This window comes from Drosophila willistoni, assembly GCF_018902025.1.
Source record: "Drosophila willistoni isolate 14030-0811.24 chromosome 2L unlocalized genomic scaffold, UCI_dwil_1.1 Seg196, whole genome shotgun sequence".
In the NCBI taxonomy this organism is placed as follows: domain Eukaryota; kingdom Metazoa; phylum Arthropoda; class Insecta; order Diptera; family Drosophilidae; genus Drosophila; species Drosophila willistoni.
In genome coordinates, this window is record NW_025814048.1 from 6586786 (window position 1) to 6604458 (window position 17673).

The 17673-nt window shown below is 32.0% G+C and overlaps 3 protein-coding genes across 3 annotated transcripts; all 3 read right to left on the reverse strand.

Annotated features, from left to right (window-relative positions):
* Positions 1-4151: 4151 nt before the first annotated feature.
* Positions 4152-4725, reverse strand: LOC124460053. Its single transcript, XM_047010282.1, has 2 exons — positions 4417-4725; positions 4152-4355 (listed from the first exon to the last, which is right to left on the reverse strand). Exons 1-2 carry the CDS (start codon positions 4723-4725, stop codon positions 4194-4196), a joined length of 471 nt encoding a protein of 156 aa, XP_046866238.1. The 3' UTR covers positions 4152-4193.
* A 7434-nt stretch (positions 4726-12159) lies between these two features.
* On the reverse strand, positions 12160-13108 carry LOC26530305. Its single transcript, XM_015178954.1, has 3 exons — positions 13102-13108; positions 12391-12644; positions 12160-12321 (listed from the first exon to the last, which is right to left on the reverse strand). Exons 1-3 carry the CDS (start codon positions 13106-13108, stop codon positions 12160-12162), a joined length of 423 nt encoding a protein of 140 aa, XP_015034440.1.
* Positions 13109-13182: 74 nt separating this feature from the next.
* Positions 13183-13723, reverse strand: LOC26529080. Its single transcript, XM_015178886.1, has 2 exons — positions 13406-13723; positions 13183-13344 (listed from the first exon to the last, which is right to left on the reverse strand). Exons 1-2 carry the CDS (start codon positions 13721-13723, stop codon positions 13183-13185), a joined length of 480 nt encoding a protein of 159 aa, XP_015034372.1.
* Positions 13724-17673: the final 3950 nt, after the last annotated feature.

Consider the following 17673-nt stretch of genomic DNA (forward strand, 5'->3'; position numbering starts at 1 on the left):
TAAGGTGGCATTAACATTCAGCACTGTCTTATAACGACTTATTGCTCGCAGTCGACAGAGCCCAAAGGTAACCAAGGACTCATTATAAGATTCGCATTTGGCGTTAGTAATCTTTAAACTTGCTGCGTGCTATTTCAAAAATTAAAAATTATGTTTTCTTGAAAGAACTACTGTAAAACACCTTTTTTTTCTTTTACCGTTTTACTAAGAAACAGAGTAGAGATAAGGAAAAATATAGCAAACACACAACGCATGACTATACCTATATTCACTGCCAAACTTAGAATACACTTTTTGATTTATATCCACCTAATTTGGTCATGCTTAAATAGAGGAAATGATTTGGTCTAAACGGTTAACAATTTTAAGAGTTTAATCTCTCTGGTCTGGCACTCTTGCAACATTATTCGACTAAAAGTTTGAACTTTTTTTTTTAACGCTAACAAATGTGTAGTATTCCTATACATGAATATTTTTACAACCTAAAAAAATAACAAATGTCTAAAGAATCAATGTGAAATTGAATTCGGTGTTATGACAGTATATAATTAATTTTCTGTTTTATTGCTTTATCAAGTCCTCGACAAACGTGAAATATACATTTGTGATAAATTGAGGTACATCCAATAATATCCAAGTTAGATATAAAACGTAGTCACCAGTGGGTAAAGGAACAGGTATTTGCTCCGCTGTTAAATGAAAATCCTTCAGATATTGAGGACCCTAAAAATATATTAATTTTGTTTACCTAAAATTTACATGATTTTTATATTCATTTTCTTAACCATATAGGGGCAGGGGTGATGATATGAAGAATTATTCTTAATCCAATTGTAAATAATCTTTGCCACTGGGTGATTACGTTTCTTAAGAAAAGCGCAGGCATCTAGGGTGGAGTCGATCAGCCAGGGCTTATATCCATTGGCCTTCTTTAGAACTTGAATTCTCACTTTGATTTTTGTCGCCGGATAGTGAAAAGTGGTATTAATGTTGAAAACTGTCTTATAGCGATTTATTGCTCGTAGTCGACATTGCTCGAAGGTAGCCCAGGTTTTATTATAGGACTCGCACTTAGCGTTGGTAAACTTTATTCTTGCTGCCAACTAGATAGAAAACGGGAAGTTTAGTTGTATTAAGAGATAGCAATAAAACATTTTCCTTACAGTCTCATAAAGAAGCAAAGCAGAGATCAAGAAACATATAGATAAAATACTACCCATGATTGTCACTTCATTCGGGAGTAAGTGTTCACTGCCAATTTTCAAATTGACTTCTTGATATATATGGTCTAGTATTGGTCATGGTCGAATAAAGAAAATAATTTGGTATAAACGGTTAACAATTATAGAAAACATTTTGTCACGAGACATAGGTAAACGGCAGATAGATTGCTCGTATTTTTATACCATGCACCCATAGGATGAAATGGCATATTAAAGTCGCCAAAGTGTATAAATTAGATATATTCTCGATCAGCAGTCGATTTTACGTTAACAGGAAAACTTGTGTGATAAATAAACGTACCTACATATACTACATATATATTATTTATTAAATAATATGTATTCACAAATAACTATGAATATTGGTACCTTTATATCCTATTCGTATAAACAAATATAATTTTTGACACAGGGAAGTCAAAGAAAGCTTTCAATTTATTATACACTTTTGAGCTAAACAAACTGCCTTAACATTAATAAAGTCAAGAACATTGGAAGAAAAAAATCTATCTGATGGTAGAGCTTCCACAAATTGAATTATATGCTTTCTTCGTAGTCTTTCATTGCTTTATTAAATCCTCCACAAAATTAAAATAAACATTTGAGGCCCATTGAGGTACATTTGAAAATATCCAAGTTACAAATACAGCATAATCACCCGTGGGCAAGGGCAAAGGTATTTGCTCTGGTGTTATATAAAAATCCTTTATATACTGTTGGCCCTAAAAATATATTCATAGCTTATAATCTCCATTAAATGCTTAAATTCTTACTCACCGTATAAGGACAGGGGTGCGTGATAGAAGAGAAATTTTTGACCCAATTGTGAATTATCTTTACTACTGGGTTATTAGCTTTTTGCAAAAAAGCGCAACCATCTATAGTCGAGTCAATCAGCCAAGGCTTGTATCCGTTTGCCTTCTTAAGAACTTGAACCCTCACTTTGATTTTTGTCGCCGGATAATGGGCGGTGGCATTCATATTAAGTACTGTCTTATAGCGGCTAATTGCTCTCAGTCGGCAGTGATCGATGGTTACCCAGGTCTTGTTATAGGTCTCGCACTTAAGGTTGGTGAACTTAAATTTTGCTGCCAACTAAATAAAAGAATTAAAGTTAAGTTCTATTGAAAGACCACTTTTCTTACAGTCACATTGAGAAAATATGCACAGATGAGGCAAAATATGGGCAAAACTTGACGCATGGTTATCACTTAATTCAACTTGGTCACTGTCACTTTTAAAATAGACCCATTGACTTTTATGGTATAGTTTTGGTCATGGTTGAACAGGGAAAATGATTTGGTTGATAAACGGTTAGCAATTATAGAAAACATTTTGTGGTTCTCGAGACTTATACATCTCGCAGCTATATAGATTGCTCGTGTTTTTATACCATTCATCCATAGTGTGAAATAGTATATTAAAGTCGCCAAAATGTTTGTGACTGGCAGACGGAAACTTCATCGACCCCATTAATTGAATATATTCTTCAACAGGAAAACTTGTGAATATTGTTGATATGTGCTTACAAACTTACGTTTAGATCCTATTCGAGTAAGCAAATAAACAACATTTTTGACACAGGGAAGTCCTTTGGATATTCCCATCTAACTTTTAGACAGCTTTAAAATTATTATATATTGAGGTAAACAAACAGGATTAACATTAATGAAGTTAATAACATTGCAAAAACCAATGTACATACATAAATGATGGTTTACAGCTTCCACAAACTGAATGATAAGCTTTCTTCGTAGTCTTTCATTGCTTTATTAAATCCTCCAAAAAAGTGAAATAAACGTTTGTGGCACATTGAGGTACATTCGAAAATATCCACGTAAGAAATAGAGCATAGTCACCCGACGGCAAAGGCAGAGGTATTTGTTCCGGTGTTATATAAAAATCCTTTAGATACTGGTGGCCCTAGAATTATATTCATAGCTTATAATTACCCTAAAATGTTACAAATTCTTACTAACCGAATACGGACAGGTGTGCGTAACGGAAGATATATTTTTAATCCAATTGTGAATCATCTTTGCCACCGGGTTATTAGGTTTTTCCATAAAAGCACAAGCATCTACAGTCGTGTCGATCACCCAAGGCTTATATCCGTTTGCCTTCTTTAGAACTTGAATCCTAGTTTTAATTTTTGGCGCCGGATAGTGGACGGTGGCATTGATATTAAGTACTGTCTTATAGCGGCTAATTGCTCTCAGTCGGCAGTGATCGATGGTAACCCAGGTCTTGTTATAGGTTTCGCATTTAACATTGGTTAACTTAAATTTTGCTGCCGACTAGAAAAAAATTGAAAGTTAAGTTCTTTTTAAAGAGACGCAATGGGCCACTTTTCTTACAGTCACATTGAGAAAAAGAGCACAGATGAGGCAAAATATGGCCAAAACCCGAGGCATGATTATCACTTAATTCAACTTGGTCACTGTCAGTTTTAAAATAGACTCATTGATATATATGATCTACTTATAGTTATGGCTGAATAGGGGAAATAATTTGATCTGTAAACGGTTAACAATTATGGAAAAATACATAATAGAATTACGAATTTCTCTATTGTGGTTGACATAATGATTCGGCTGATAACAATTCTATTTGTACATAACCCGCTCCGATGAATACTTGATTAACTTAGTGTTATGGCGAGGAATGTCGTCATATAAAAATCTTTATCCCGTTTAAAACTGAGTTTATGTTGAAGAGTCAAATATGTGTACGTCCCTGCTGGCATTGCCTTTATATAACATTTTCATAAGGATGAATGGTCAAAAGTTCAAAAAATTTGCCAAGCTAATAGAACCAAGAGTTTTCTAGAACGCTTTAAAATTGAAACGATTGAATAACCACATCGAACAAAAATTAAATTTATTATACACCTTTGAAATGAACAATAGTTTTGTTAGATTGGGAAAGTTTACACTATTTGAATGTATTATTTGCTGATTAGGACTTTTCTCATTGCTTTAGCAGATCCTCCAAAAATGTGAAATAGACATTTGTGACAAATTGAGGTACCCCCGAGAATATCCAAGTTAGAAATATAGCATATTCACCGGTGGGCAAAGGAATAAGCATCTGCTCAGGTTTCACATAGAAATTCTTAACCTGTTGCAGACCCTGAAAAGGCGGAGAACTAAAGTTATTCACGATTCAATTATACAGTTTAATATTCAATCACCATATATGGACATGTATGATTGACTGTAGAGGCATTTCGGAAAAAATTGTGTAGCATTTTAGCCACTGGATTGTTAGGTTTTCGCATAAAAGCACAGGCATCTATGGTAGCAGCAAATAGCCAAGGCTTATACCCACTAGCCTTCTTGAGCCAGTCAAATTTCACTTGGATATGATGAGCTGGATAATGGACGGTGAGATCAATATTCAGGACTGTCTTATTACGGCGAATGGCTCGCAAACGGCACTGCTCGATGGATACCCAGGTTTGATTATAAGTCTCACACACAGCATTAGTAAACTTCATCATTGCTGCCAACTTAAATTTAACAAACATATAAATTCCAAATTAATTGAATCAAAAATCCAAAGTTATGAGCTTACATTCTCATTGAGAGGCAGGATTATAATGAGGATAAAAATAAAAGAAGCTATATTCATATTTCTAGACTTTACACACACTGAATGACTGTCATGATGAAAATAAAATTGTCGATTTTTATACCCCAATGGTCATGGTTCAAAAGGGAGATTGATTTTGTTCAATTATTTTGCTAGCCAGTATTTAAACGTCCAGAAATATAATTGACCATTTTGCTTGCAAAAAAAAATATAGCTAGTTTAACATTTTTGAAAGCCTGAAAAGTAATTAATTGAATATATGTACATATGTTCCCGATCTGTGTAGGTATAAATTATTTAAAAAATATCAAAGAAGCAAACTTCGGCTGTGGCGAAGTTTATATACCCTTGCAGTCCTTGGCCATAATATTTTTACATGTTCCAAAATCTTTTTCTGTATCATCAATTCATTAATGCACAGACAAATCCTTTCAAATACATACATATACATATGTAATTTCCATTTCTTTTTCTTCTTCTTCCCCCCTCGTTGCGTCTGTGTGTGTATGACATTTCTGAAAAAGTCATTGATGACATTTCCGAAAAAGTCATCGATGACATTTCTGGAAAAGTCATCGATGACATTTCTGAAAAAGTCATCGATGACTTTTCTGAAAAAGTCATCGATGACAATTCTAAAAAAGTCATCGATGACATTTCTAAAACAGTCATCGATGACATTTCTGAAAAAGTCATCGATGACATTTCTGAAAAAGTCATCGATGACATTTCTGAAAAAGTCATTGATGACATTTCTGAAAAAGTCATTGATGACATTTCTGAAAAAGTCATCGATGACATTTCTGAAAAAGTCATCGATGACATTTCTGAAAAAGTCATCGATGACATTTCTAAAAAAGTCATCGATGACATTTCTGAAAAAGTCATCGATGACATTTCTGAAAAAGTCATCGATGACATTTCTGAAAAAGTCATCGATGACATTTCTGAAAAAGTCATTTCTGACATTTCTGAAAAAGTCATCGATGACATTTCTGAAAAAGTCATCGATGACATTTCTGAAAAAGTCATTGATGACATTTCTGAAAAAGTCATTGATGACATTTCTGAAAAAGTCATCGATGACATTTCTGAAAAAGTCATCGATAACATTTCTGAAAAAGTCATCGATGACATTTCTGAAAAAGTCATCGATGACATTTCTAAAAAAGTCATCGATGACATTTCTGAAAAAGTCATCGATGACATTTCTGAAAAAGTCATCGATGACATTTCTGAAAAAGTCATCGATGACATTTCTGAAAAAGTCATCGATGACATTTCTGAAAAAGTCATCGATGACATTTCTGAAAAAGTCATTTCTGACATTTCTGAAAAAGTCATCGATGACATTTCTGAAAAAGTCATCGATGACATTTCTGAAAAAGTCATCGATGACATTTCTGAAAAAAGTCATCGATGACATTTCTGAAAAAGTCATCGATGACATTTCTGAAAAAGTCATCGATGACATTTCTAAAAAAGTCATCGATGACATTTCTAAAAAAGTCATCGATGACATTTCTAAAAAAGTCATTTCTGACATTTCTGAAAAAGTCATCGATGACATTTCTGAAAAAGTCATCGATGACATTTCTGAAAAAGTCATCGATGACATTTCTGAAAAAGTCATTGATGACATTTCTGAAAAAGTCATTGATGACATTTCTGAAAAAGTCATTGATGACATTTCTGAAAAAGTCATTGATGACATTTCTGAATAAGTCATCGATGACATTTTTTATTCTAAAAAAGTCATCATCATGACATTTTTTATTCTAAAAAAGTCATCGATGACATTTCTGAAAAAGTCATCGATGACATTTCTGATAAAGTCATCGATGACATATCTGAACAAGTCAATCAATTTTATAATACCCTCTGCAAGGGTATAAAAATAAGGCAATGAACTCTTGCGCTATTTTTTAGATATTAACACTTACTAGAACATAAAAAGTTTGATCATTTAAAATATAGTATGAGTTTTATCTTTTAATATCTACTTGCAATTAGTAAACATTTCTTTAAGTAAAATCTTTTGTGCGAAATAATTTAATATGTTGTCATTTAGATTCCTTAAAAATTTGATTACATTTTCAACCCATAGAAATATGAAATCAATTTTGTGCCATACTCGTAAAATCATTTATATTAACTTTGAATTTCGAATAGAATAATTTGCTCAAACTGTAATTAGTCATGAGTGGAAAGCAGTTTTAATTGGTTTAGTCTGCTGGTAATTAAGAAATCAAATTTAACAAAATTTTGTTTTATCAGTAACAGTTGTAGAATTCGTTGACAGTCTTAACAAAATGCGACCTTTTTTGTTATTGTTACCAAAGGGTATGGAAAAGTTCGTAGTTCTTTTTCTGGACTATATAAATATAAAGATAATATTGTTTTTTGGTAATTTGGTAATGGCCATATCATATCTTCAACGCTAAAAGTAGTTGGGAATTCAAACTACATGAAGCGAAAAAAGAACGGCGAAGCTTGCAACTGCAAATTCCACATTTTTTATGTGCATACCCTTCTTAGTCGCCATCAGATTTAGTAAAAGTCATCGATGACATTTCTGAAAAAGTCATCGATGACATTTCTGAAAAAGTCATTGATGACATTTCTGAAAAAGTCATCGATGACATTTCTAAAAAAGTCATCGATGACATTTCTGAAAAAGTCATTGATGACATTTCTGAAAAAGTCATTGATGACATTTCTAAAAAAGTCATCGATGACATTTTTAAACAAGTCATCGATGACATTTCTGAAAAAGTCATCGATGACATTTCTAAAAAAGTCATCGATGACATTTCTGAAAAAGTCATCGATGACATTTCTGAAAAAGTCATCGATGACATTTCTGAAAAAGTCATCGATGACATTTCTGAAAAAGTCATCGATGACATTTCTGAAAAAAGTCAACGATGACATTTCTGAAAAAGTCATCGATGACATTTCTGAAAAAGTCATCGATGACATTTCTAAAAAAGTCATCGATGACATTTCTAAAAAAGTCATCGATGACATTTCTAAAAAAGTCATTGATGACATTTCTGAAAAAGTCATCGATGACATTTCTGAAAAAGTCATCGATGACATTTCTGAAAAAGTCATCGATGACATTTCTGAAAAAAGTCATCGATGACATTTCTGAAAAAGTCATCGATGACATTTCTGAAAAAGTCATCGATGACATTTCTAAAAAAGTCATCGATGACATTTCTGAAAAAGTCATCGATGACATTTCTGAAAAAGTCATCGATGACATTTCTGAAAAAAGTCATCGATGACATTTCTGAAAAAGTCATTGATGACATTTCTAAAAAAGTCATCGATGACATTTCTAAACAAGTCATCGATGACATTTCTGAAAAAGTCATCGATGACATTTCTGAAAAAGTCATCGATGACATTTCTGAAAAAGTCATCGATGACATTTCTGAAAAAGTCATCGATGACATTTCTGAAAAAAGTCATCGATGACATTTCTGAAAAAGTCATTGATGACATTTCTAAAAAAGTCATCGATGACATTTCTAAACAAGTCATCGATGACATTTCTGAAAAAGTCATCGATGACATTTCTGAAAAAGTCATCGATGACATTTCTGAAAAAGTCATCGATGACATTTCTGAAAAAGTCATTGATGACATTTCTGAAAAAGTCATTGATGACATTTCTAAAAAAGTCATCGATGACATTTCTAAACAAGTCATCGATGACATTTCTAAACAAGTCATTGATGACATTTCTGAAAAAGTCATTGATGACATTTCTAAACAAGTCATCGATGACATTTCTAAAAAAGTCATCGATGACATTTCTGAAAAAGTCATCGATGACATTTCTGAAAAAGTCATCGATGACATTTCTGAAAAAGTCATCGATGACATTTCTGAAAAAGTCATCGATGACATTTCTGAAAAAGTCATCGATGACATTTCTGAAAAAGTCATCGATGACATTTCTGAAAAAGTCATTGATGACATTTCTGAAAAAGTCATTGATGACATTTCTAAAAAAGTCATCGATGACATTTCTAAACAAGTCATCGATGACATTTCTAAACAAGTCATTGATGACATTTCTGAAAAAGTCATTGATGACATTTCTAAACAAGTCATCGATGACATTTCTAAAAAAGTCATCGATGACATTTCTGAAAAAGTCATCGATGACATTTCTGAAAAAGTCATCGATGACATTTCTGAAAAAGTCATCGATGACATTTCTGAAAAAGTCATCGATGACATTTCTGAAACATTTCTGAAAAAGTCATCGATGACATTTCTGAAAAAGTCATTTCTGACATTTCTGAAAAAGTCATTGATGACATTTCTGAAAAAGTCATCGATGACATTTCTGATGTCATTTCTGAAAAAAGTCATCGATGACATTTCTGAAAAAGTCATTGATGACATTTCTAAAAAAGTCATCGATGACATTTCTAAACAAGTCATCGATGACATTTCTGAAAAAGTCATCGATGACATTTCTGAAAAAGTCATCGATGACATTTCTGAAAAAGTCATCGATGACATTTCTGAAAAAGTCATCGATGACATTTCTGAAAAAAGTCATCGATGACATTTCTGAAAAAGTCATTGATGACATTTCTAAAAAAGTCATCGATGACATTTCTAAACAAGTCATCGATGACATTTCTGAAAAAGTCATCGATGACATTTCTGAAAAAGTCATCGATGACATTTCTGAAAAAGTCATCGATGACATTTCTGAAAAAGTCATTGATGACATTTCTGAAAAAGTCATTGATGACATTTCTAAAAAAGTCATCGATGACATTTCTAAACAAGTCATCGATGACATTTCTAAACAAGTCATTGATGACATTTCTGAAAAAGTCATTGATGACATTTCTAAACAAGTCATCGATGACATTTCTAAAAAAGTCATCGATGACATTTCTGAAAAAGTCATCGATGACATTTCTGAAAAAGTCATCGATGACATTTCTGAAAAAGTCATCGATGACATTTCTGAAAAAGTCATCGATGACATTTCTGAAAAAGTCATCGATGACATTTCTGAAAAAGTCATCGATGACATTTCTGAAAAAGTCATCGATGACATTTCTGAAAAAGTCATTGATGACATTTCTGAAAAAGTCATTGATGACATTTCTGAAAAAGTCATCGATGACATTTCTGAAAAAGTCATCGATGACATTTCTGAAAAAGTCATCGATGACATTTCTGAAAAAGTCATCGATGACATTTCTGAAAAAGTCATCGATGACATTTCTGAAAAAGTCATCGATGACATTTCTGAAAAAGTCATCGATGACATTTCTGAAAAAGTCATTGATGACATTTCTGAAAAAGTCATCGATGACATTTTTTATTCTAAAAAAGTCATCATCATGACATTGTTTATTCTAAAAAAGTCATCGATGACATTTCTGAAAAAGTCATCGATGACATTTCTGATAAAGTCATTGATGACATTTCTGAAAAAGTCATTGATGACATTTCTAAAAAAGTCATCGATGACATTTCTAAACAAGTCATCGATGACATTTCTAAACAAGTCATTGATGACATTTCTGAAAAAGTCATTGATGACATTTCTAAAAAAGTCATCGATGACATTTCTAAACAAGTCATCGATGACATTTCTAAACAAGTCATTGATGACATTTCTGAAAAAGTCATTGATGACATTTCTAAACAAGTCATCGATGACATTTCTAAAAAAGTCATCGATGACATTTCTGAAAAAGTCATCGATGACATTTCTGAAAAAGTCATCGATGACATTTCTGAAAAAGTCATCGATGACATTTCTGAAAAAGTCATCGATGACATTTCTGAAAAAGTCATCGATGACATTTCTGAAAAAGTCATCGATGACATTTCTGAAAAAGTCATCGATGACATTTCTGAAAAAGTCATTTCTGACATTTCTGAAAAAGTCATTGATGACATTTCTGAAAAAGTCATCGATGACATTTCTGAAAAAGTCATCGATGACATTTCTGAAAAAGTCATCGATGACATTTCTAAAAAAGTCATCGATGACATTTCTGAAAAAGTCATCGATGACATTTCTGAAAAAGTCATTGATGACATTTCTAAAAAAGTCATCGATGACATTTCTAAAAAAGTCATCGATGACATTTCTGAAAAAGTCATCGATGACATTTCTGAAAAAGTCATCGATGACATTTCTGAAAAAGTCATCGATGACATTTCTGAAAAAGTCATCGATGACATTTCTGAAAAAGTCATCGATGACATTTCTGAAAAAGTCATCGATGACATTTCTGAAAAAGTCATCGATGACATTTCTGAAAAAGTCATTGATGACATTTCTGAAAAAGTCATCGATGACATTTTTTATTCTAAAAAAGTCATCATCATGACATTGTTTATTCTAAAAAAGTCATCGATGACATTTCTGAAAAAGTCATCGATGACATTTCTGATAAAGTCATCGATGACATATCTGAACAAGTCAATCAATTTTATAATACCCTCTGCAAGGGTATAAAAATAAGGCAATGAACTCTTGCGCTATTTTTTAGATATTAACACTTACTAGAACATAAAAAGTTTGATCATTTAAAATATAGTATGAGTTTTATCTTTTAATATCTACTTGCAATTAGTAAACATTTCTTTAAGTAAAATCTTTTGTGCGAAATAATTTAATATATTGTCATTTAGATTCCTTAAAAATGGCAGCAGAAATCAATTTTGAATGTTAAGAGCAAAAAGCATTTAATTATTTGATTACATCTTCAACCCATAGAAATATGAAATCAATTTTGTGCCATACTCGTAAAATGATTTATATTAACTTTGAATTTCGAATAGAATAATTTGCTCAAACTGTAATTAGTCATGAGTGGAAAGCAGTTTTAATTGGTTTAGTCTGCTGGTAATTAAGAAATCAAATTTAACAAAATTTTGTTTTATCAGTAACAGTTGTTGAATTCGTTGACAGTCTTAACAAAATGCGACCTTTTTTGTTATTGTTACCAAAGGGTATGGAAAAGTTCGTAGTTCTTTTTCTGGACTATATAAATATAAAGATAATATTGTTTTTTGGTAATTTGGTAATGGCCATATCATATCTTCAACGCTAAAAGTAGTTGGGAATTCAAACTACATGAAGCGAAAAAAGAACGGCGAAGCTTGCAACTGCAAATTCCACATTTTTTATGTGCTTACCCTTCTTAGTCGCCATCAGATTTAGTATAAAGGTCTTCGCCTTAAGCAACTAACCGTCGCGCCCAAATATTTTTGTTATAGTATATTTGGTAATAATTTCCATTTGTTTATCTTGAGTTTAAAACATTTATTTTCTCTTATTTTATTGCTTAATCAGATCCTCGGTATACGTGAAATATATATTTGTTATAACTTGAGGCTTGCCCGAAAATATCCAAGTCAAAAATAATGCATATTCACCTGTAGGAAAAGGCAAAGGCATCAGTTCAGGCTTCAAATAGAAGTCCTTAACTTGTTGTAAGCCCTGTAGTTGATAAGGATAACTGATTAGCTCTAAATTTCCATTTCAATTAAATTCAAATTTTTCTCATACCACAAAGGGACACGTGTGATTGATTGTAGATTTGTCTTTGATCAAACCAAATATAATTTTGGCCACTGGTTCATTTGGTTTTCGCATAAAAGCGCATGCATCTATGGTCGAATCAATTATCCAAGGCTTGTATCCATTGGCCTTTTTGAGCACTTGCAGTCTCACAAAAATATGATTGGCTGGATAATGGACAGTGATATTAATATTAGCCACTGTTTTCTCACGGCTAATAGCTCGCAAACGGCAATGTTCTACTATAACCCAATTGAAAGTATAAAATCTTATTATTCGCTTACATTCTCATTAAAAAACATGGCCAAAAATAATACAAGATATGTAAAGATTTTGCTCATATCTATTGTAATGGATAAAGTGGACTGTCAATTCCACATTGAATTAGTGCCTTTATACCCCTAATTAGTCAAGCTTGAGGAAAAAGGTTAATTTGATAAGCTAATTAGAATATATTTTTCAGACAAAAATGTAAATTTGCATTAAAAGTAATTTGTTTCTAGATCAAAACAGTTTTAACTGGAGTTTGGTAAATTACATAAACATTTAGTAAAAGATTTTATAGCAAATTGGGGACTATTGCTATATTATACTAGTAATTACTGATATTGATAAACTGTTAGTTTCTATGGGATTTCATTTGTTGGCCACTAAAAATATAATTTTTCAATAAAATCCTATATTAACTTCAAATAATACAAAACATTGCTCATTCATAACAAAGAAAAACTCTTTATTAATTTCAAACAATCATTGAAGTCTGTGGTAATTATATTTCTTCTATTGCTTAATGAGATCCTCCGCAAATGTGAAATAGAGATTTGTTGCAAATTGCGGCTTACCCGAAAATATCCACGTCATAAATAGTGCATAATCACCAGTTGGGAATGGCAAAGGCACCATATCGGGTCTCAAATAGAAGTCCCTAATTTGTTGTAAACCCTGGCAAAATTCGTACATTAAAAAATATCATAGTAATTAAATATAAATGTTCCTCTCTTACCGTATACGGACAAGTGTGATTGACCGTAGATTTCTCTTTGATCAAATTGTAAACGATTTTTGCAACAGGTTGATTGTTTTTTCGCATAAAACCGCAGGCATCTACAGTCGAATCAATTATCCAAGGCTTATATCCATTGGCCTTTTTGAGTACTTGGAGTCTCACATAAATATCTTCTGCCGGATAGTGAACATTTACATCAATATTGGCCACTGTTTTCTCACGGCTAATAGCTCGCAAACGGCAATGTTCAATGGTAACCCAAGATTCATTAAACGTTTTACACACAGCACTGGTTAATTTAAAGACGGCAGCCATCTAGAAGAATAAAACAAAAGTTTTTATTACTATTGAATAAAAAAATAAATATTAATTTATGCTTACATTCTTATTAAAAGATAGTGCCAGAACTAATACAACAAATGCACTAATTCTTCTCATAATTCAAATTGACTGATGTTCCCATGTCGCATCCTTTTGTTTATATACCGCTAATTAGTTATGCCTGAAAGATGATTTTAATTGCAACTATTTGATAACTAAAAAACAAATTCCAAAATTCACATAGTTTTGCACAAATATGTAAAACCATTATTTAAAAGATTTTATCGTATGGGTAAAGTTTTTGTTACAAATGAGTTTGGTATATGATGAGCACATTAGCGCCGCCACCAGCCAACGGCCAACTACGGCCTTATGGAAAAACGTTTATATGGATAACTCGACTGTTTGTTGTCCGATTTTAATCAAATTTGGTATTTTGCTGGATATTAGTATCAAATTGAAGTGTGCCAAATTTGCATAAGGTAGAAAATTACGGGATATAATCGAGTTTTTTCAAATTACGGGGGCAAAAAGGGGCGTGCCAAAAATTTGAAACAAACTCGATAACTGTACATACTACACGAGTCTATATACCAAATTTTATGGTTTTCGCTTTTATAGTCTCCGAGATCTAGGTGTTCATACGGGCAAACCTAAGTCGACTCGTCTGTAAATGCTGATCAAGAATATAGACACTTTATAGAGGGTCGGAAAAACTTCCTTCTGCCTGTTACGTACATTTTGGCCACTTTAATATACCTTTTCATCCTATGGGTGATGGTATGGATATGGTATAAAAACGAGACGACTCACTTACTTCATTTTTCGATTTCATTTAATGGATATTGATTGAATATGCTATATAATGGTCAGGAGATAAGCTCTTGGGTCATAGTACTTTTTTATTTTAATTTCTGATCCATTGTAATTGATATGTAGTTTTGATTCTTTTTGAAGCATTATATATCATTATATTTAAACGAAATAGTTCAAAGTTGTTTCACTTTCTAAACCAAGTATTTTAGTCATATATGCCAAGTTTCAACTTGCCCACGAAGTGTGTTGGTAAAAAGAAACACAAAATCTATTGTGTAGTGGTATCTTGAATTTTATCTTTTTGACTTTATATACAAAAATATGAAGCCCAAAAATAGTGTATAGTATCAATGTTTAACAAATAAATGTACACACATTTGCAAAGGGAAAATATTTTTATGTTTTATTAATAACGTTTTCCAAATAGTTAAAATGTTGCACAAAAAAGAGAATAGTAATAAGAAAAAAAAAGGAAAGGCAACTTGAAATGAACATTGCATTTTGTTAATCATACAATGAATGTACGAATTGGTATTTTTAATAATTGACGGTCGATTTCATTTATTTATTGATAATAAATTGTTTGCAAGAGATAAATTTGCCAACTGTCTATTTAAATTAAATGGCTAGTAGAAATTTTTTCATTTTGCCAGCTTGGTACTTCAGGATTGTGCCATAAGTAAAGATATAAGTACAATCCTTGATAACTAATGTGAAAAAGCAAATGAGGATTTGTAGTTGATTTGAGATTAACTGAGATTACTACTTCATTACATATTACACACTCTATTAGATAGAAATACTACTTCTAAGTGGATTACTAGCAAATTGCTTTTATTTGCGAAATTTTTCAAAATTTTGATAAGTCGTCATAGACTTGTGATTACCTTGACCATAAAAGGCCATGGCATGCCGTTAAGTATATATCCGTCTGCTCGTATATTTCTTAGTCAGGTAATTGGGTAGTTCCCCTTGAACAAATAAAATAGGAAAGCAAACAACGGCACTTTCAGCCTCAACTCTTGGCACTTGGCGTTTTGTTTTTCTTTGGAAACTGATAACACATAATTAAGGTATATAAATAGCTGATAGAGCAAATTTTCCGACAACTTCAACCCACTATGTACTTCCTCCATCTCATCCCTCCGCTTGTCCTACTTATGTAGCTTTGTTATTTATGCAGAATTTTGTGTTGTGATATTTTTAGCCAAAGTGGCAAAGCTAATTTTAGCAATCAAGCTGTCAGTGTCTTATTTTTTTGTTTTTGTTATTATTTTTTTACTTGGCCAAGTTAATGCGACGCAGACTTAAATGACAAACGACAAGTACTTGATTTCCATCATTCAAAACCTTATTTCGTGTTGCCAACGCTGTCTGCCACCTTAAAAACAAACCATTAAAGCCTAAACAAATATTTTTTTTCCGCTTACCCCTGATAAGATTTGGCCAATATAGTCGTGGTTGGTCTATAACCATATACATGCATTTAGTGTGGTCCTCTTGAGGTTTGTTATTTTCGCAACTTGTCTGAACTTGTCGAGGTGAATGGGAAAGTGAATCAGTGTGGTAAATCTGATAAGATATAGACATATATATAGTAGGTAGTAATTGTAATTGCTATTGAATCGACTTTATGACATTTCCGAATAACAGTCTGTTCTTGGGCAAACAGCATGATGAATTTGTTCAAGTGTTTTTTGCAATTATTTATAGAGCCCGATGAGAGCTAAAAATAAATGATACTATATGGCCTGATATAAGGTCAGCAGACGGCAGACAATATCAAGGTATAATTTTCCATATGCTAAATAAATATACATGTATGCTTTAATATCTAAACCAATTTGCATTTCATTACTGTTCATTATGGTTGCTAGGCCATAAAATAATCCAAAAAACGTGATATGAGAGTCACACGTTTTGGTTTATCACGTTTTGCCAATGATAAGACTAGTTGTATAACTCTTTTTTTTCTTTGCCACATTGTTGGTCTCAAATTTCAACAATATGTTTTAGAATAGAGACGACGGCAAACACCTACAACAATTTCTTGCTTTTTATTTTCTTTTATCAACATGTGTGTATGAAAAAATTGTTTGGTTTTTTAAACAAAAAATAAGTTTACAAATAATAATCCATTAATTTACGTCATTGAAAATTGACATTGCCTTCGTCATGAATCTAGTCATGAGTTGATCATGAAAAAAATCCATACAGAACACATGTTTCTGGACTGAATAAATTCAAATTGCAAAACAACATTATATACGCCCACAAATGCCATTAGGGTAAGTAAATCCCCGGGAAATAAATTTGAGAAACTATTCGAAATGTTTACCTTTGGCGAGTTTCCCTGTGGAAAAATTAAAACAAAGATGTGGGTGTGCAGGTGGGAAAAAGAAAATATTTACTTCCTATCTTAATGAAGCTAAAAAGAAATATGTTTAGTCTATTCATATATCAGATTAAGTGACCTAGTACAAGAAGTTCAGCAGTAATTATTAGGGGTAACAAAAATTAATGTATGTTAGTTAAAAGTATACAGTAAAACCTCTGTTAAGCGATTACTCTTCGGTCATAGGAGGTTATTTTATATTAAACGTTGGGCCTATAAATTTTGTAGGTGTTTGCTTACTGTAGCCGTTCGCAAGAAGAGGTTTTACTGTATACAGTTTAGGACTAGTCTGTACACATATACCATTTATCATTCTTGCAGTTTTTGTTCAAAATCTGGTTGAGGTTTGGTTTAGCCAAAGTCTTATGACTAAAATCTTATCTTATGGGTAAATTCTCTTTTTTAAAACATTCTAATAGCTTATTACATACATAGATCACCTGGAATTTCTCTTTCTTAACCAAAAAAGGACATAAAGGTTCTTTTCGAAAATTTGTCTTGAATTTGTCTATTTCATTTAGCTAAATGGTATTAATTAATAATCGAAAAGAGCATTCGATGTAAGCAGATAAGACTACAACCTACAGATGACTTCCTCTTAGATTTATAGTAAATTTTTCAGTTCAAATTAAAAAGAAAAATGTAAAGGACCTTCAGTTAACCAATAGTATTTATATACTCATTCAATATGTATGTATAGGTTAACCCTCAAATAGATGGAGAGAGATACAAT